General features: G+C 39.1%; 1 protein-coding gene across 2 annotated transcripts in view; it reads left to right on the top strand.

The window, feature by feature from the left end:
- Window positions 1-21140, top strand: part of SCAI (suppressor of cancer cell invasion) — a 156456-nt gene that overhangs the window by 101438 nt on the left and 33878 nt on the right. The window contains exons 7-14 of one of the 2 annotated variants that reach the window (XM_021068616.1): window positions 5842-5938; window positions 7663-7761; window positions 7999-8151; window positions 9732-9833; window positions 10426-10527; window positions 11775-11835; window positions 14062-14161; window positions 15977-16058. In XM_021068616.1, coding sequence (XP_020924275.1) covers window positions 5842-5938; window positions 7663-7761; window positions 7999-8151; window positions 9732-9833; window positions 10426-10527; window positions 11775-11835; window positions 14062-14161; window positions 15977-16058 — 796 coding nt within the window. Of the gene's footprint in view, window positions 1-5841; window positions 5939-7662; window positions 7762-7998; window positions 8152-9731; window positions 9834-10425; window positions 10528-11774; window positions 11854-14061; window positions 14162-15976; window positions 16059-21140 lie in introns of both variants that reach the window. The other variant, XM_003122166.6, reaches the window with a different exon arrangement.

Raw genomic sequence — 21140 nt, 5'->3', positions numbered from 1 at the left:
CTTTTCCGGTGAGGTTCATAGGATGACTCCGCCTTCTGCAGCAGGTGGAAGGCTAGGGACCATCGTTCAAGTTTCCAGGCTTGATAGGAGTGCCTCTCATGTACGCGAGTGGATAGCACTGACTTACTCCACCTGTGCTCGGCTGCAGCTCAACACAGTGGTTCCCAAAACAGAATGTACGCACTCACTTCTGTATTTTTATTTAACACAGGGCTCGGCAAACTATGGCCTGTTTCTGTAGCATCTGGTAGCTTAGAATCACTTTTATTTTTTTATTTATTTATTTTTTTTGTCTTTTGTCTTTTTGTTGTTGTTGTTGTTGTTGCTATTTCTTGGGCCGCTCCCGCGGCATATGGAGGTTCCCAGGCTAGGGGTCGAATCGGAGCTGTAGCCACCAGCCTACGCCAGAGCCACAGCAACGCGGGATCCGAGCCGCGTCTGCGACCTACACCACAGCTCACGGCAACGCCGGATCGTTAACCCACTGAGCAAGGGCAGGGACCGAACCCGCAACCTCATGGTTCCTAGTCGGATTCGTTAACCACTGCGCCACGACGGGAACTCCAGAATCACTTTTATATTTTTGAAAAGTTGTGAACAACGAAAAGGTGAATATGTCACAGACATTGTATTTGTCCTGCAATACCTAAAATACTTACTGTCTGGTCATTTGCAGAAGGTTTGTCAATCCGAGGTTCAATATATGTGCATGTCGTGTATGTATGTTAGCATACAGATTCATAGAACCTGTTTTGTCCTCAGAAAATTTAAAGGCGTTGTCCTCAAGAATATTTTAAGCATGGATTGACATCATCCTCCTACAAATCTTCCTTCCGCATTGACTTCCACTTCTGACAGTGTGTCAAGCTAGATAATCTAAAATGCTGCCTTCAAAACACCTAGAAATGCTGAGTGAAAGAGATCAATCATCCCTTTACCTGAACAGCTTAGCTGTCAAGAAAGCGAGAGAAATCCCAGGACATTAACCCTCTGACTCATGCTGTGACAGCCTTGGGCGGGGGGCGGTCAGTTTTGGTGACATAAAGAACTACTAAAGGTTTCTTCAGGAAGAGGAAATTGCAACTAAAAGGAAGGGGTGATATACAAGGACTGGTGAGAATAAATTATCCCCTTGCTTCCTAAAAAAGCATGGACTTTATAAGATAATAATCATTGTAATTATGGCTAATTGAGGTTATTAAGATAAAATAGGGCCAAATCCTAGATAACAACATGAAAGAAGAAAGAAGATGAAAGAATTAAACCATGCTAATAAGATCCATTTATTGTTCAAAAGAAGCTTAAAGTAAAATTTGCTTATTAAATTACTTTTAAATTATTTTTATTACAGTTGATTTACAATGTTCTGTAAAATTTCTGCTGTACAGCAAAGTGACCAGTTATCCATATACATACATTCTTTTTCTCACATTATCATCCAACATGTTCCATCACAAGTGACTAGATATAGTTCCCTGTGCTATACAGCAGGATCTCATCACTTATCCCTTCCAAATGCTATAGCTTGGAGTTCCTGTCGTGACTCAGTGGTTAACGAATCCAACTAGGAACGATAAGGTTTCGAGTTCGATCCCAGGCCTTGCTCAGTGGGTTAACGATCCGGCGTTGCCGTGAGCTGTGGTGTAGGTCGCAGACGCAGCTCGGATCCTGTGTTGCTGTGGCTGTGGCGTAGGCCGGCGGCTACGGCTCCGATTCAACCCCTCGCCTGGGAACCTCCATATGCTGTGGGAGCGGCCCAAGAGAATGGCAAAAAGACAAAAAAAACAAAACAAAACAAAACAAAAAAACCCAAAAAACAAATGCTATAGCTTGCATTTTCTAACCCAAACCCCTAGTCCATCCAACTTCCTCCATGTTCATTAGTTTGTTTCTTTTCTGTAGATAGGTTCATTTGTGCTGTATATTAGATTCTAGATATAGGTGATATCATATGGTATATGTCTTTTTCTTGCTGGCTTACTTCACTCAGAATGAGAGTCTCTAGTTCCATCCATGTTGCTGCAAATGGCATTTTGTTTGTTTTTATGTCTGAGTAGTATTCCATTGTGTATATATACTGCATCTTCTTAATCCATTCCTCTGTTGATGAAAATCTAGGTTGTTTCCATGTCTTGGCTATTGTGAATAGTGCTTCAGTGAACATAGGGAGGCATGTATCTTTTTCAGTGGAAGTTTTTTCTGGACATATACCCAGGAGTGGGATTGCTAGGTCATATGATAGTTCTATACTTATTTTCTGAGATACCTCCATACTATTTTCCATAGTGGTTTTACCAATTTACATTCCCACCAACAGTGAAGGACGGTCCCCTTTTCTCCACACCCTCCCCAGCATTTGTTATTTGTAGACTTATTAATGATGGCCATTGTGACTGGTGTGAGGTGGTACCTCGTAGTTTTGATTTGCATTTCTCTAATAATTAGTGATGTTGAGCATTTTTTCATATGCTTGTTGGCCATCTGTGTATCTTCTTTGGAGAAATGTCTATGCAGGTCTTTTGTCCATTTTTAAGTGGGTTGTTGGTTTTTTTGCTGTTGAGTTGTATAAGTTGTTTGTATATTTTAGAGATAAAGCCTTTATCAGTTGCATCATTTGGAACTATTTCCTCCCATTCTATAGATTGTCCTTTTTTTTTTTTTTTTATGGTTTCCTTTGCAAAAGCTTGTCAGTTTGATTATGTCCCATTGGTTTATTTCTGTTTTTATTTCCATTGCTTTGTGAGACTGACCTAGAAAAACATTTGTACAGTTGATGTCAGAGAATGTCTTGCCTATGTTCTCTCCTGGGAGTTTTATGATGTCTCGTCTTATATTTAAGTCTTTAAGCCATTTTGAGGTTGGTTTTTTTTTTTTGTTTTTTTGGTTTTTTTGTGTGTGCATAGTGTGAGGGTGTGTTCTAGTTTCATTGATTTACATGCAGCTGTCCAGTTTTTCTAGCACCATTTGTTGAAGAGACTGTCTTTTCCCCATTTTATATTCTTGCCTCCTTTGTCGAAGATTAATTGAGCATGGGTATCTGGGTTTATTTCTTGGTTCTCTATTCTGTTCCATTGGTCTGTTTTGATACCAGTACCACACTGTCTTGATTACTGGAGCTTTGTAATATTGTCTGAAGTCTGGGAGGGCTATGCCTCCTACTTAATTTTTGTTCCTCAGTATTACTTTGGCAATTCTGGGTCTTTTATGGTTCCATATAAGTTTTTGGATTATTGCTTATTAAAATAGAAAATATTTTTAAATAACATAAGGAGAAGGTGTAACTTCAAAACAGGTAGAAGGAGGTAGAAAGTGAACAATAAAATTATGACCATTACAGTAAAAGATAGGAAAGGACTACATATACAAAAGTATAATTATAGCATAACATAATGCAGTAGAAATGAGTCCAAGTACGTTGGTAATCATAGTAAATGAAATTGATCTAAACTTCCTGGCGAAAAGTCAGAGACAATTAGTATGCCTTCTTAAGAAAAGTTCAGTAATGTAGTGTTTACAAGAGATCCTCCAAAGATAATAAAGTATGCAGAAGAAAAAATAAATGAGACAGATATTAAAGGAAAGAAATACTGCTCCAATTATGTATACATTATTTGTATTTAAGGCAGAAAGTATTATTAGGGATAGAGCTTTACTTCATAGTGATAAAAGAAACAACTCAAAAGTAAAAAACTTGTATATGCCCAATAATGCAGCATAATAATAAACAAAGCAAAAAAAGTGGTATGTTTTCAGGGAGAACTTGATAAATGGTCTAATGTACATGAAGAGTTTATTTATATGTCAAAAAGGTGAACAACCAGGTTTGAATAACATAATTAAAAACTTGTTCTTATGTGCACAAAACTGCATACAACAGTAAGCAAAGTTTTTAAGCTTATGTGCACATAGTTTTCAAGCTTATATGAAACTTTTATGAAGTTGACTTATATTTGCCACAAAACAGATTTCAATAATTTTTTAAGCTCATGTTGTCTAACCATAGTGCAATTCCATTAAAAATTAAGAATGAGCCAGAAAAAAAAATCAATATATCAATTAGTAGACACATTTGTAAATCCTGGATGAAAGAGATTTAAAATTTTTTCGCTGTGGAAACTATGAAACACTCAACAAATGTACCGTTGTAAGGTTATTCTATGTAATGTGGGTTATGGAGTACAGGAAGTAGAAATTGAAATGTCCAGTTTGAATTGTTAAAGAGATGAGTATAAAGGGCCAGGTGTGAAGAGGTGCACTATAGATTATAAATAGTCTTCGATAAGTTAAGGATGTATGCTATTCCTCCAAGCAGCCACTGAAAGAATAGTAATGAAAAAGGATAAGTGGGAAACCAATCGAAGATATAAAATAGAACAGTACCATGTATTTGATTAACTGAGAAGAAAGCAAGAAAGGAGCAGTAGAGGGACACGGAAGGGGCAAATCGAAAACAGCAGGGTGGGAATTGCAAGCCCGGCCCAAACAATGGTGAGACTAAATGTAAAGGGTCTGTACCGGAGTATCCGAGCCAGCGTTTGTCAAAGCGGATGAAAAAGCAAGATCTAACTATATGTTGTCTACAAAAGATGCATTAAAGTACAAAGAGGCGCAGGTACTTGAAAGTAGAGAGATAGAAAAAGGTATGGCATACAAACAGGAAGCATAAGAAAACTGGCTTGAGGAGTTCCCGTCGTGGCGCAGTGGTTAACGAATCTGACTAGGAACCTTGAGGTTGCAGGTTCGATCCCTGCCCTTGCTCAGTGGGTTAACGATCCGGCGTTGGCGTTGCCATGAGCTGTGGTGTAGGTTGCAGACGTGGCTCGGATCCTGCATTGCTGTGGCTCTGGCATAGGCTGGTGGCTACAGCTCCGATTAGACCCCTAGCCTGGAAACCTCCATATGCCGCGGGAGCGGCCCAAGAAATGCCAAAAAGACACACACACACACACACACAAAATAAAATAAAATAATGAAAAAAAAATTGGCTTGATTATATTAAAATCAGAAAAATAAGATTCCAAAACAGAAAGGCCTCCCTGGAAAACTTTTAACCTGACATTTTCCTGCCTGTTGTCTTCTACTCTTCTTTATAACCTTAACCTTAACCTTACTCTCTCTCTAGGAAGCCTTCCCTCCCTCACCCAAGATCCAGTCCTGTGGGTTCAGATATCACCCTTTATTTCTCCTATCATTATAATATGTATTCCACTGGGTTAAGTACTTATCTGTCTCCTCTCCATTTTAAATGCTTTTCTGTCTGTGAGTTCTGTGAAGAAGGGACCATGTCTATAGTTTTTTTTTTTTTTTAAATTATTCTATTTCTGGTACTTGGCATAGTGCCTGATGCATCTAAATTTCAATAGATATTTGTGGAATGAAGTAATATATGAATGAACAGGGAGTTCCCATCATGGCTCAGCGGTTAGCAAACCCAACGAGCATCCATGAGGACACGGGTTAGATCTCTGGCCTCACTCAGTGGGTTAAGGATCTGGCGTTGCCGTGAGCTGTGGTGTAGGTCCCAGACATGGCTCATATCTGGCGGTGCTATGGCTGTGGCGTAGGCTAGAGGCCTATAGCTCCTATTCGACCCCTAGCCTGGGAACCTCCATATGCCATGGGCGTGGCCCCTAAAAAGACAGAGACAAAAAAAAAAAAAAATATATATATATATATATATATGAATGAACAATGCAATGGATCACTGAGTCAGAACTACGTGAAAAGACTATAGGTTATATGCAGAAATGTTTGTGCAAAATAGGATCAAAAGTTTAAAAGCTATCGGAATGTTGAAACAATCAAAAAAGTGTATTTTCTTTTTTTATTTATCTGCCACAGACCTGAATTGGTAGTTAAGAAGCTAAGATACTATGCAAGATTTATAGTAGTTTGTCTTCTGCTCAACAAAATGGATGTGGTGAAGGATCTGGTGAAGGTAAGTATACTTTAAAATAATTAAAATCAGGAGTTCCCACTGTGGTACAGTGGGTTAAGAACCTGACTACAGTGGCTTGGGTAGCTGCAGAGGCACAAGTTCGATCCCTGGCCTACTGCTCTGGGTTTGAGGGTCTGGCATTGTCGCAGCTGTGGTGTAGGTTGCAACTGCGGCTTGGATTCAGTCCCTGCCCTGGAATTTCTGTGTTCCATGTGGGTGTGGCTTAAAAAAAAATTAAAATCCCAAACTCTAATTGTGTATGGATAATTTTTTTTAAAAAAACAGATTTCAGGTTGAAATAATTTTGATATATCTAAATCATTACAACTTTCAGAGTATGATAACTTCTGACAAGAGTAATGATAAAAACATTTCCCTCCTCTCCTCATATTTCAGACAAACTTACCAGAGATAATTGTCTTAATTTCTTTCTTTTGTCCCTTCAGCTCTTTTTACTTTTCATCACCCATCAGTGAATGGTTAGGAAATGAAAACAAAAGTTAAAATATTTAGGGAGTTCCCGTCGTGGCTCAGTGGCTAACAAATCTGACTAGGAACCATGAGGTTGCAGGTTCGATCCCTGGCCTTGCTCAGTGGGTTAACGATCTGGCATTGCCTTGAGCTGTGGTGTAGGTTGCAGACGCGGCTCAGATCCCACTTTGCTGTGGCTCTGGTGAAGGCCGCGGCTACAGCGCCGATTAGACCCCTAGCCTGGGAACCTCCATATGCTGCGGGTGCAGCCCTGGAAAAGGCAAAAAGACAAAAAAAAAAAAAGTTAAAATATTTAGTTTAAGGAAAATAATTTAGGGAGTTCCCTTGTGGCTCAGTGGGTTAAGGATTGGGCATTGTCACTGCTACGGCTCTGGTTACAGCTGTGGAATGCTTTTGATCTTTGGCCCGGGAACGTCCACATGCTGTAGGCACAGCCGCACACACACACAAAAAAGAGTGAAAATAATTGGAAAGTTAGGCCGTTTACAAAAAAAATGTCGTGAATGAGTTTTGGTTTTTCCATCCCTTTAGTATGTCTGCATCACTTTGTCCTTCATTAATTCAGGTGATTAAGAGTGGACTGCATCCTGGGTTCACTTTATATCTCTAATTATTACATACTGCATTCTGGTTGCACTCTGTATTTAGTTAGTGGTTTCAGTGGCACAATTCTTGATTTTTTTGGTGTGCGAGTATAACACGCTAGCTTTTCTTTTAAGTTGAAGTGTAGTCAATGCACAGTATTGTGTTGTTTTCAGGTGTACTGCAAATGGAGTCAGTGTAACATGCTACTTTTGACAAGTCTTCCTCTGTCTTCCTTTGCTCCCAGTTACTAATAAGACTACCTCTACAAGAAACAGTATGATATAAATCCAAAGGAAATCAGCTAAACAGTATTTGTTTTTTTGGTTTTTGTTTTTAATGTTAAAATTTGGGGGGCTTACCTTTAAGAATTCCTTTTAACAAAATCACCGCTGATGGAGCACTGAGCAGGTATGGGTCGTTCTGGGTATCTGTGAAGAGCTTACTGATGTGTATCATTCTGGAGTTGTTGATTTCAAAGCAAGTCCATGTAATTTTCATGCTTTGTTTTGGTTATAATTGGGACTGTATATTGATAATGATCAAATTTCTTAACGATATCAGTTTCTATCAGGAGTATGGTATAATATAGCAGTCTATTTTGTAGGCTTTTTCTATAACCATTTTTCTTTGTGATATTGCAAAATCAGGAATTGTCAGATGAAATTGAAGATTATACTCACCGCTTTAACACCGAAGACCAAGTGGAATGGAACCTGGTGCTTCAAGAAGTAGCAGCTTTCATTGAGGTCGGTTTTTGACAGGAAAGGTTGTCATAATGATGTAGGTAAATGCATGTACAGTATACATTTTTACTGTGTGTATGTGTCAAGAAGAAGGAATTTTTCTATTATAGTTGATTTACAATGTTCTGTCAGGAATAACTTTTTTTTAATTACTTAATGAATTTTATTACATTTATAACTTCTTATATTGACATTTTGTCTTGGTCATCAACTACTTACTGCTTTTTTTTTTTCCTGCAGGCGGACCCTGTTATGGTATTAAATGATGATAATACCATTGTGATCACATCCAATCGCCTTGCTGAAACGGGAGCTCCACTGCTGGAGCAGGGCATGATTGTGGGGCAGTTGTCCCTGGCCGATGCACTCATTATTGGTAATTGTAATAACCAGGTAAAGAATTATGAGGGAATTAGGCTAAAAATTCACTGTGAGAAATAGTACTTTTGGTTGTTACGGAATTATTATTGTCTTGTAAATACCCTAACATTATGCTCTGTCCACCTGTGGACTGGATTACAGACATTTAAATGGTTTAGAAAGGATTTTGAATCACAGACCTGGCAAGTGTTAGGGATTTCTGTAAACACAGTTATTTCTTATATGTTAAAATGTCTATATATGTACAAGAAAAGACAAGGAAGAAATTTACCAATATCATAAAAGATTTATCTCTAAATGGCAGGATTTTAAGTGCATTTTATTTTCTTCTTTACAACTTTCTAAATCTGTATACTACTTTTACAATCAGAGAAAAATGGGGGAGGAGTTATTTTTGAGTACATTTGTCAAAAGCAAATTTCAAATATTTTTTCATGGCAGAATAGTCCCATGACATAGAAGATTTAATGTAATTTACTGGAAATTAGAGGATATTGGAAAAGTCACCAGTGAATACATTTTTTCCATACGCATTATTTACGCAAATTTAAATTTTGGATGCTTCACTCATGTCTGTCATTTTTGTTGTTTTAAATCTTTTTTGTAATTCTCCATTTTTGGCTTTTATAGCTGTTAATTTGTAAATTTCTTAATTAAAACAGCTTAATTTAAATTAAAACATTGCCTCCATGAAGTTCTATGGAAGTATTATTCAAAATAGAAAAGGATGTAGTCTTAAACATTATATAGTGCTAAAATGTCATGAAGTGGTTTTAAAATGGGCACAGCCTATTTCAGCCTGGCGTTTTGCCAAAAGTTAGCATGTTTTGTAGGATCTAATGTAGGTCTCTGCGTTTATATGACTCTGGTTTTTTTAAGGGCCACACCTATGGTATATGGCAGTTCCAGGCTAGGGGTTGACTAGGAGCTGTAGCTGCCGGCCTATTCCACAGCCACAACAAAGCCAGATCCGAGCCATGTCTTTGACCTACACTGCAGATCACAGCAACGCCGGATCCTTAACCCGCTGAGCAAGGCTGTCCTCATGGATACTTGTTGGGTTTGTCACCACTGAGCCACAACGGGAACTCCTCCTTTTTTGTCTTTAAAAATATCTGTAGAGGAGTTCTGTAGCTCAGCAGGTTCAATCCTTGGCCCTGCTCAGTGGGTTAAGGATCGGAGTTGCCATGAGATATGGTGTAGGTTGCCACTGCGGCTCAGATCCCGAGTTGCTGTGGCTGTGGCATAGGTGGCAGCTGCAGCTGCAGTTTGACCCCTAGCCTGGGAACTTCCGTATGCTGTGGATGTGGCCCTAAAAAGAAAAAAAGAAGTAAAAAAACCTGTGGAAATTGATTGATTGATAGCTGTATTGATAAATGGAGAAAGATGTGGTAAAGCAAATCTAGAAAAATGTTACTGTTAGAGGATCTAGATGTTGAGCATATGGGCATCACTGTATACTTGTTTTAACTTTCTGTCTTTTGAAATTTTTCTGAATAAAATATCCAGTGTCATCAGGTACACCTGAAAGTCAAGAGTAAGACTATGATTACACACTTCAAGATCTGCATACTGGTTTGTTTTCCTTGCAGGTCAAGTTCAGTGAACTAACTGTTGATATGTTCCGGATGTTACAAGCCCTGGAAAGGGAGCCAATGAATTTAGCTTCCCAGATGAATAAACCAGGCATGCAGGTGATCTTCTCCCTACATTCACAGTTTTAGTAGCACTCCTGCTGCTTCTGCTCCTCGTGGAATGCCATCATCCAACAAATGCCATGAGTGTGAATAAAGAATTCTCTGAGACACAGGAGAAATAGATAAGCATAATGATAATAGCATTGAATAAAAAAAGATATGTGATGCAGATGAGAGTGAAAATAGGCATTGATAATTCATCTGTCAGGTCCAGTTTGTGTAATAGTCCCTCTCTATCAGGAGGTTGGTTCCAAGATCCCGGTGAATACCAGAACCCACAGATGCTCAAGTTCCTTACAGAAAATGGCATAGTGTTTACCTATAACCTATGCACATCCTCCTGTATGTTTAAAAATCTACTTAGAACACCTAATACAATGTAAATGCTATGCAAATAGTTGTACATACAAGTAAATGCTATGTAAATAGTTGCTGGTGCACAACAAATTCAAGATTTGCTTTTTTGGAACTTTCTGGAATTTTTTTTCCCCAAATACTTTTGGTCTGTGCTTGGGTGAATCCAGGGATGCAGATCCTGTGGGTACAGAAGACCAACGGTATGTGCATTGTTTTCTGTGTGTAAATATAGGAATCAGCTGATAAGCCTACCAGACGAGAAAACCCCCACAAGTATCTGCTGTACAAACCAACCTTCAGCCAACTGTACACATTCTTAGCAGCATCTTTTAAGGTATATATCATCCAATACTTTTTACTGTGTGGGAAAAGTGTGCCTTAAGTGGAATTTGAGTGTCGCTCTTCTCCTTGAATGTTTGAGTCAGGAATTTAAGAAAAATAAAATGAAAACTGCCTTTAGAGTATCCTAATCATAGCTGGTTTGGAATGGAAATTGCCTAGGATATTATGAATGTTCCCTACCACTAATTAATGATAATACTGATTACTTTTCTTCTTCCTTTTTTTTTTTTTTTTTCCTTTTTAGGGTGGCACCCACGTCATATGGAAGTTCCCAGGCTAGGGGTTGATCAGAGCTGCAGCTGCCGACCTACACCACAGCTCACAGCAAGGCCGGATCCTTAACCCACTGAGTGAGGCCAAGGATCAAACCCGACTCCTCATGGATGCTATTCAGATATGTTTCCGCTGAGTCACGACAGGAACTCCCATGTTGATTCATTTTCATTCTCCTTCCTCCAGGTTTTTCTTATTAAAATAGATATAGCAGTCAGTGCAGAACTGAAAAAATAGGAGCAGATTGTATAGGCATGTTCTCTGTTCAGGCAACTTTGGGCAACTTTCTGGCCATCTGAAAGAAACATGAGTCAGGAATTCCTCCCATAGTTTATACAGAGAAAGATACGGATGCGAGTTTGTCTTTCAGACCTATAGTCAGAATCTTTACGTCTCCATTTTCAGTCTTTCAGAGAACATTCTCTAAGTGATAGGGTGGGAAGCAGAGAATGTCTTCAAAACTTTTGGCAGTAGTTACAGATTAGTAGTGAATTATGGATTAATGACGAATCTTTGCTGTGTAGACACTTATAGGTTGGAACCAGCAAGAGTGACTTTCCATTTGGAGAAGACCATAATATGTTAAATTATGTTCTTGATTTCCCCACAACATTAAAATGTCATGAACTCTGGAGTTCTCGTCATGGCACAGCGGAAACGAATCCAATTAGGAACCATGAGGTTGTGGGTTTGATCCCTGGCCTCGCTCAGTAGGTTAAGGATCTGGTGTTGCCATGAGCTGTGGTGTAGGTTGCAGACGTGGCTCGGATCTGACGTTGCTGTGGCTGTGGTGTAGGCCGTCAGCTACAGCTTCAATGAGACCCCTCACCTGGGAACCTCCGTATGCCTGGGGTGTGGCCCTAAAAAGCAAAAAAAAAAAAAAAAAAAAAAAAAGGTTAAAATGTCGTGAACTCTTGGTAAAACTGTTTTCTGTTTGTTTGTATATGTGATTTTCTTTAATTCCAGGAGCTGCCTGCCAATAGCGTGCTTCTGATTTACCTGTCAGCCACTGGCGTTTTCCCCACAGGTCGTTCTGATAGTGAAGGTACAATAAAGGAATGCTCCCTGTCGTGAGCAGGGCTTGAATTCTCTTTATTTTCTACAAGGCAATGGCCCATAGCCCACAGACCATCTCAAGCTTTCTAGAGAGGCTTCCAAATTTAAAAGCGGGTCTGTTTGCTGAATTGGCAATCTTGCAGATACCCCAGTCTCCTTTATTTGCTGAACTATTACATGGATTCAAAAATCATCAGCAAATTCACATAGCCTGGGCATGCCTCACGAACAGATTTATTAAAGGCACACACATGTAGATATATATATGGAATAACCAAGTCTAATTATCTAGTTTATATCATTGAATTTCTCTGAGCCTTTAGTGTGTTAGGGAATCTGGTCAGTGGCTTCGTTGTGGCTAAAAGTCTTGTAGAAATCAGTGCACTTCTGTAACTGTGAAAGTTCAAGTCCTTGACATGATTTTTGTTTTGTGTCCTTTCCCTGGTTTTATGGATTCAACCTTTAGAATATTGGGATGCTATTTCAGAATAAAACTTAAAACTGTCCGGAACATATGAGTCCACAATCAATGAGACTGGTCAGAATAGATCCGTAACTTGGTTTAAAGAAGGCAATTAAATTTTTATCTGGACAAAAAATTTTTCTTAACATCCTTAACATTTTCCTCCTCATTTGTTTGTTGGAATTTGCATTCCTTTATACAATGCATGTCCCTGCCATCTTCCTTGCATGACCTACAGATCCTCTTAAAATGTTAAAGTGAAAACAAACCAACTCTGTGTTTTCATTGCAGTGATTTTTGTAAAGGGATAAAATATAACATTAAAAGTATGCAGAATTGGAGTTCCCGTGGTTAACAAATCCAACTAGAAACCATGAGGTTGCGGGTTTGGTCCCTGGCCTTGCTCAGTGGGTTGAGGATCCAGCGTTGCCATGAGCTGTGGTGTAGGTCCCAGACGCGGCTCGGATCTCGAGTTGCTGTGGCTCTGGTGTAGGCCGGCGGCTACAGCTCCGATTAGACCCCTAGCCTGGGAATCTCTATGTGCTGAGGGAGCAGCCCTAGAAAAGGCAAAAAGACAAAAAGTAAAAATAAAATAAATAAATAAATAAATAAAATATAAAAGTATGCAAAATTGGAGTTCCTATTGTAGCTCAGCGGGTTAAGAACCTGTCATAGTGTCCACGAGGATGAGGGTTCGATTCCTGGCCTCAGTGGGTTAAGGGTCCATCATTGCCACATGCTGTGGCTTAGGTCGAAGATGCAGCTTGGATCCCACATTGCTGTGGCTCTGGCATAGGCTGTAGTTCTGATTCGACTCCCAGCCAGGGAACTTCCATGCTAGGTGTAATGCTGCAGGTGTAACCATAAGAAGAAAAAAATAATGCAAAATTGTAACTATTTCTTTGGAAATGAAATTAGTAATTTTATTTATAAATAATTACTTCCATGTCTTTAACTTACACTATTGAATCACATTTTCTGGGTCCCCACCCCTCTGCCCCCCCCAGCTCAGCATCCTGACTGCTGCTTTTTTACTTTTTTTTTGAAGTAACATAGGTACTAACTGAATGGTCCTTTGAGAGAGATTATTCCTAACATTCCATGTTGTTGTTCCATTTACACAAGCGTTTAACTGGCTGATACGACCAGTGGGAAAAGGCCAATTCCCAAACCGGAACTATAGTGGTTGATACAATAGCAATGATGATGGATTTTTCATACACTGATAGCTGGCAATTCTTTTCTTAAAAATGAAGTTTATGTCAATGAGAATTTCACATTAAAAAATTTCTCTGTATTTCACAGTTAGCGGCTCACTTAAAATTATACTTAAGAAATTACCAGGACTTCATTCTGCCTCTTTCTTAAATGATTTTGTTAATCCTGAGATTTTAATTTTGCTCGAAATGAAAAGATCATTTTGAACGTCTCAGATTTCCATCCCTCTTCTACAAACCAGAATCATGGGATGCTGTAGATTTCTTATTTTGTTTCTCATTATAATCTGTTTGAAAAGCTGCTAAATAATTAAATGATCTTTTAAAATGTTGAAATGGGCAACATGCTGAAATCATTTAAATGCTGCATTAAACTAAAATGTTAAATTTTAAAATCATAAAAATGTCCTTACCTCCACTTGTATATATGAGAGTTTCACGCAGTACTTTTGTATTTGAACATTAAATCAGTGTTACTCTCTGATTGAAGTCTAGATTCTTCCCTTTGTTTTTATAGGTCCTTATGATTTTGGAGGGGTACTTACTAATAGTAACCGGGATATTATAAATGGAGATGCCATCCTCAAACGAAATCAGTCCCACAAGGAAATGCACTGGTATGTATTCTGGTGTCTTCCTCTATTATAAAAATTACAGTTCTTCCTTATACAATGTTAGTGAAATGGGGACTTTTCTCTAGTGCTAGAAATGTGCCCTCAGACTACTAACACTTATTTGGATTCCAGCAATATTTCAGGCTCTGACCATCCTAGGCAATTGCAATTTTTGGCTAATATTTATTTAAAAATTTTTTTATTGAGTATGATATGTCAGGCACTATGCAGTGGCGATATGGTCCTTCAAGTTGGAGGAGACTATAAATATATACATAAATAAATAATACGTCAGGACACGAAACATGTTAATATCAATAAAAACTTTTTAACATAAAGCTCTGTTGGTCTGGTATAGCATAAATGAAGTTAGCTCTATGATTTCATCCATGAAGGTTTGCTCAACACATGGACTACTTGGGCCGTTATTGGCTCTAGAATTTCTCTAGCTGAGAGAGAGCAATCCAATTATAAAGGAAACTGGACTTACTTGAAGCTGCATTTCTGATAGCACTTCACATAAAAACATTAACTCACCTTGTTAAAGTACACGGGAGGGAGGGCAAAGAAGGAAATGTTTCAAATTACATGTATAATACCTAATGGTCCCCCCCAACTGCCACCATAGTTGACCTTAATTATAAATTATTTATATTACAAAGCCTGTATTGGAAATAAATTGGGGTTTAATGATAGTGCTCATTGACACATCGTTTTATGTGTTTACATTTACATTCGTATTTATACACATGTACACATTGTCCACTAAGCCTTGGGAAGGAGCACGCACACCACAATTGTGATCTTAAGCAGTGATCTCAAATGCATGTTACTGTACTTTAGCCTTTGGGTCCAGTGGTCTTCTGTGGGCCAGTGAATCTATATGTTTAGCAAGCAACCCAGCTGATTTCTAATGCAGGTTCCAGAGGAAACATCAAGAATAGCAAAAGGGGAGCCTCTGCATATGGTCTACAATATTAAAGTATAGTTTGAAATACTAAAAATCTTTAAAATAAATATAGACTTTGGAGTTCCCGTTGGGGCTCAGTGCTAACAAACCTGACTGGTATCCATGAGGATGCAGGTTAATTCCTGGCCCTGCGTTCAGTGGGTTGGGGCTCCGGGGTTGGGTGAGCTGTGGTGTAGGTTGCAGATGCTGCTCAGATCTGGCGTTGTCGTGGCTGTGGCGTAGGCCAGCGACTGCAGCTCCAGTTTGACCCGTAGCTTGGGAACTTCCATATGCTGCAGGTGTGGCCCTAAAAAGAAAAAAACAAAACTGTTAATTTGTCTTTCCCAGTAAATACATTTGGGGAGGGGGGTGTCTTTTGCTTAATTAATCTTTGCTTTTCTCTCAATGGCTGTGGTGAAAATGAGACACGGTAATTCTAGGCAAGTAAGTTTCTTAAACTCTTTGAGTCTTAGGGTCCTCATCTATGAAGTGGGAATAAGAATACATACCTGGGGTTCCCGTTGTGGCACAGCGGAAGCGAATCCAACTAGGAACCATAAAGTCACACGTTCAATCCCTGGCCTCGCTCAGTGGGTTTAGGATCCAGTGTTGCTGTGAGCTGTGGTGTAGGTCACAGACGTGGCTTGGATCTGGCGTTACTGTGGCTGTGGCGTACGTTGGTGGCAACAGCTCCGATTAGACCCCTAGCCTGGGAACCTCCGTGTGCCCCGGGTGCGGCCCAAAGAGAGAGAGAGAATGTGTACCTTAGAACAGAACAGAACAACACAAGAGGTGGAAAATAGGCTTTCTGAAAGTGGCCGATAGAGTCATGCAGTCATTCACTGTGACTGTTGCTGTTGTTTTCGCAGCCTTCATCCTGGAGATCTCTACCCCTTCACAAGGAAGCCCCTGTTCATCATCGTGGACTCGTCTAATAGTGTCGCCTATAAGGTGAGTTCCACGAGTGCTGCTGCATGTGTCCAACGTAATGACGCCACCCCGAGGTAACCCGTCTGAACATGCGCCTTTTTATTTTGCTTTCTTTAACTCAACTTTACACAATTTGTATTTAGTCTTTCTTTTCTTTTGAGGTTATGCATGCTAGTCAGGATCTGGTGCTATGAATAGAAACAAGAAGAAAACGCATGAATGGACACTCAGTGGAAAATAATAAATCCTCCTGCGGGCAAAAAAATTCAAGATTTCCAAGGTCTCTGGTGGGAGGTTTATTTTTGTTCTATAACTCAGAATAATTTTCTTTATTGTAGAGGTAGAAGGATATGGGCAAATTTTATTTTCTAGTATCCATACTTTTCCCCTCTACCCACTGAGCTGCTGTAGTTGAAGTGAAATTTCTACCCCATGTTCTATAGTTACAGTCATTGAATATCAACATAAGGTGTTTTAGGTGCGCTTAATTCTTTTTTTATTTTTACACTTTTTGATAGAAAGTGAAAAAAGATGAACCTGAATGCTGAAATAAATAACAAGGATCTGACTTGAAAATCCATTGTTTTAAAGTTTGCTGTTGAAGCACTGGTTTTTAATGATTATTTAAAGAATGGCATTAGCCAGATACGTTAAAGCTGAATGTTAAAATTCAAACTATAGTCATTTACAGGCAAATGAAAACATAATTTTTGGAGTCTTTCGTATGTGGTCAGAGTGTTTCATTAGTGGAAATATGCTAGAAAAACAGATCTGCCAATTAGAACTGTTTCTCTTGTGGGCGTACATATGATTAGATGGAGAAGCATTATTAATAGGTTTATTTCAGGGGAGCAGTAGAAATGTCTGGTAGCCAAGAGGGCTGACTTCAAGCATGTTTTCCATCTAATTTTCATGCTTAGCTTTACTTTTCAGAGTTAAAGTCTGAATTCCAATAGCCTCCAACTTACCCTAAATTGTTCCTCATGTTTCCTGCTACCATTTTGTCAAGTTTAGCATTACAACTTCTGATTTTTAGGAAAATTATCTGAGTACTTTCTTAAATCATGTGGATGTTATTGTTTTTAATCTTTTTGAGAGAGCGGGAAGCTACTGAAGAAAAAGTTTTATTGGTTACCCCATTTAAAGGTATAAAACCAAAAGAGCCCAGGCTTTTAGTATCTCCCCAGAATTCGAAAGAAACATTCTATGCCTTTGTCAGTGAAAAGGAATCATTTGCCATAGTTTAATGATGTAACAGAATATGTTGATGCACCAGGTCAGGTGTGGTGCTTACTATGATAGAGCAGGCAGTTAAAGTATTTTAACAATCTATTAATTTTTCTCAATTTAATTGGACATCACTTGATCCCATCTTTTATAATCTCAAGAGTGTCATTCATATTGCATACCTGCTATTTCCAGAGTGTTGTTTGAGTGTAGAATGAGTATTAGATGGTGATTTTTTTTTTTTGCTTTTTAGGGCCACACCCATGGCATATGGAGGTTCCCAGTCAAGGGGTCTAATCGGGCTACAGCTGCCGGCCTACACCACAGCTCACAGTGCCACCAGATCCTTAACCCACTGAGCGAGATCAGGGATCGAACCTGCAACCTCACGGTTTCTAGTTGTATTCTTTTCCGCTGCTCCACGACGGGAACTCCTAGATACGGATTTTTTAAAAAACGCCGTCATGTTTATAAATTATGTATTGTGATTTAACTCTGGAGAAGTCCAAAGCGCTGTCCATTGTGTGACAGAGCCATATTGTATTGCGATTTAACTCTAGATTTTAACTCTGTTAACCAGGATAACAGTGGAATAATTGAAAGATTTTTGTGTTTGTTTGCTTTTGATGACACGTAATATTGCTCCTCTAGAAGATTAAAGCGAGGAAAACATCGGATCTTTAGGCATTAAAAATGGGGAGCCCATGTGTCATAGACAAATCACAGCGTGACGCAGACCAATTTGGTCTTTTAAAAATGTCTAATGCCTCTGCATCAAGTGTGCTGTTTTCTGTGTTAACATGTGAAAGTATTTGATATTTACTTACAAAGCACATAAAAAGTCTTAAACTACCATTTGGCAAATTTCTAATGAAAAAGGGGAACTGACTGACCTATTATTTCTTATAGGCATTTCATACATAAGAACATAAGTGTTTTCTAAATGTTTTTTTGTATAAATACAGCATTTCGTGTGTATTTCTTCATTTAAATATTACTTTTTTATTTTTATGAAAGCAAATCATGAATATAGTTCGAAGCTGTGGTTCTCAACTCTTTTCTGTGCATCAGAAACATTCAGAGCCTTCTTCAAAACCACTTGTACCTGGGCTCCACCTCCTGTAACACTGGTTTGCTTGACCTGCCTGGGTCTCAGGCATCAGTATCATTCCCTTGTGTGGTCAGGGTCAGAACTACTCAGCCAACAGCTTCCACCAAGGGTTACTAAAAACAGCAGTCTCCTGCTCTTTTTACCCTAACTCTGTCTCTTTTCAGAGGCTACTGTGAACATCTTTTTGTACACAGCAGTACTTTTGTACTTTTGATTGTCTTGGTATTTAACCATTATTTTTCTAAATTACCTGCTAGTAAGGAAAAAAAAAGAAAAAAAAAAAAAGGAGTTTCTATTATGGTTCAGTTGTTAACGAATCCGACTAGGAACCATGAGGTTGCAGGTTCGATCCCTGGCCTTGCTCAGTGGGTTAAGGACCCGGTGTTGCCATGAGCTGTGGTGTAGTTCACTGACGAGGCTCGGATCCCACATTGCTGTGGCTCTGGTGTAGACTGGCGGCTACAGCTCTGATTAGACCCCTAGCCTGGGAACCTCCATATGCTGCAGGTGCGGCCCTAAAAAAGACAAATAAATAAATAAATAAATTACCTGCTAGTATTAATATTTCTTGATTCATCTGTTTTAGGTGTCATGTATTACTATCCCATTCTGAAGAAAAATTTAGCTTTCTTTCCCCTTCCTATCCCCAATCCATAGTCATACCCTTTTATAAACTTTTGTCCACATAGTGGACTTATAATTTTAAATTTTCACTGAATATTTGGTGCTTACACTATTATGACTCTACAATGCTTTTAACAGCTAAACCACATAGTAAATGTTTTCTTTCCTGTGTAACTTTCTACTTTTCCTGGAGCAATTAATGTTTATCTTTGCTCCTTGTTTTTTTTCTGATCTTTTCACAGATTCAACCCCAAGCTCCTCACCCATTGTCTAAATCTTCTTTTAGGTTGTTCAGTTGCATCATTCTCTTAGTTTTATCTTTGGAGTGAATTACTTCCCAGAGCCTCTGGACCAGTGCTCTCTTTATGTACTGCACACCTCTCATCCCAGAATCTCTTTTCTTCCTTTCTTTTTTGTCTTTTTAGGGCACCTGCAGCACATGGAAGTTCCCAGGCTAGTGGTCGAAGTAGAGCTACAGCTGCCGGCTTATGCCACAGCTATAGCAATGTGGGATCTGATCCGAGTCTGCGACCTACACCACAGTTCCCAGCAACACCAGATCCTTAACCCACTGAGTGGGGCCAGGGATCGAACCCTTGTCCTCATGGATACTAGTCGGGTTTTTTACTGCTGAGCCACAGTGGGAACTCCCAGAATCTCTTTTCATCATTATTCTGGGAATTCTTCATTTCTCTTCTATATTGGACCCCTTATTTCCTGAATCCTACATCTTCCTCTTGAATGCTTGTTTATTCTCTCATTTTGATGCAGCATCTTCAATAAAGTGCAGAGAGGGTGACTATGAAGTAAAATTTTTGAGGTCTTGCAGTTCTGCAAATATCTTTGATTGACCTTCACACTTAAATGACGGTATCAATTCAAAATTATTTCCCTTGAGAATTTAGAAAGCATGATTGCATTGCCTTCTAGCTTCAAAGTATTTCTTAAAAAATACAAAGTGTTCTGGAGTCCCTGTTGTGGCTCAGTGGTTAAGGAATCCGACTGGGAACCATGAGGTTGCGGGTTCAATCCCTGGCCTTGCTCAGTGGGTTAAGGATCTGATGTTGCCATGAGCTGTGGTGTAGGTTGCAGATGTGGCTCGGATCCCGCGTTGCTGTGGCTGTGGTGTAGGCCGGCGGCTACAGCTCTGATTCAACCTGTAGCCTGGGAACCTCCATATGCTGCAGGTGCAGCCCTAGAAAAGACAAAAGACAAAAGACAAAAAAAAAAAAAAAGAAAGAAAGAAAGAAATACAAAGTGTTCTGATTCTGGATCCATTCACGTGACTTATTTTCAGTCTCTGGAAATTTATAGGATCTTCTCTTTGTCTCCAGTATTTTTCAGCTTCTTAACAGTGTGCCCAGGTCTGGGTCCTTGCCCATGGTCTTTAACCGTGACTCATGTACTTGGTGAGTCCTTTCAATCTGGAAACTGCCCATTCTCTTGAGTTATTTCAGGGATTTCCTTCCCTCCCTTTTCTCCCTTCTTTCTTTTGGGAATTTTTGTCATTCATATATTGAACCTTCTGGTCTAGTCCTATGATTTTTTTGCCCTTTAACTTCCATCTTCCCGTCTTTTTCCTCTCTACGAAATTCTCTTGCCTTTATCTTCCAACCCTTTATTGAGATTTTTTCGTTTGTTCTCTAGACGTTTCTTTCATAAAGATACAGATGTATATGTGTGCATGTAAAACATATATACATGCACATATATAATTGGTTTTTATGTTGGTTGAAGTATCTTCTCTTACCTTGGAGAATATCAATGATCATTTTTAATATGCTCCTCACATGGTATCTCTTTCTTCCACGCGGAATGTTTTCTGGTGTTTTTCCTGCGTATTTCATTTTAGAGACTTTCCTCAGAGTCTCATAACTTTTGCTCGTCTGCTTTGATTTAAAAGTGGAAGCTAGCAAAGTGGTCGGAATCTCTGAGGTTTTGCGTGGGTCTTGTCACAGTGAACTGCTCAGTGTGATGATCTGCCTGGGCCTTCAGTTGGGGCCCCTCTGATGTCAGTGTCTTCAGGTCTTCCTTCATGGTCTGGTCATATTCATAGAGCCGACTCAGCAGTTCTGCATGGAATATAAATCTCTGTTGGCATTATGCTATGTTTTCCCTAAAGTCTATGTGTGATCATATCT

Source organism: Sus scrofa, chromosome 1, assembly GCF_000003025.6.
Source record: "Sus scrofa isolate TJ Tabasco breed Duroc chromosome 1, Sscrofa11.1, whole genome shotgun sequence".
Taxonomy (NCBI): domain Eukaryota; kingdom Metazoa; phylum Chordata; class Mammalia; order Artiodactyla; family Suidae; genus Sus; species Sus scrofa.
Note: the sequence above shows the minus strand (reverse complement) of the source record. Positions and strands in the feature narration are given on the sequence as shown.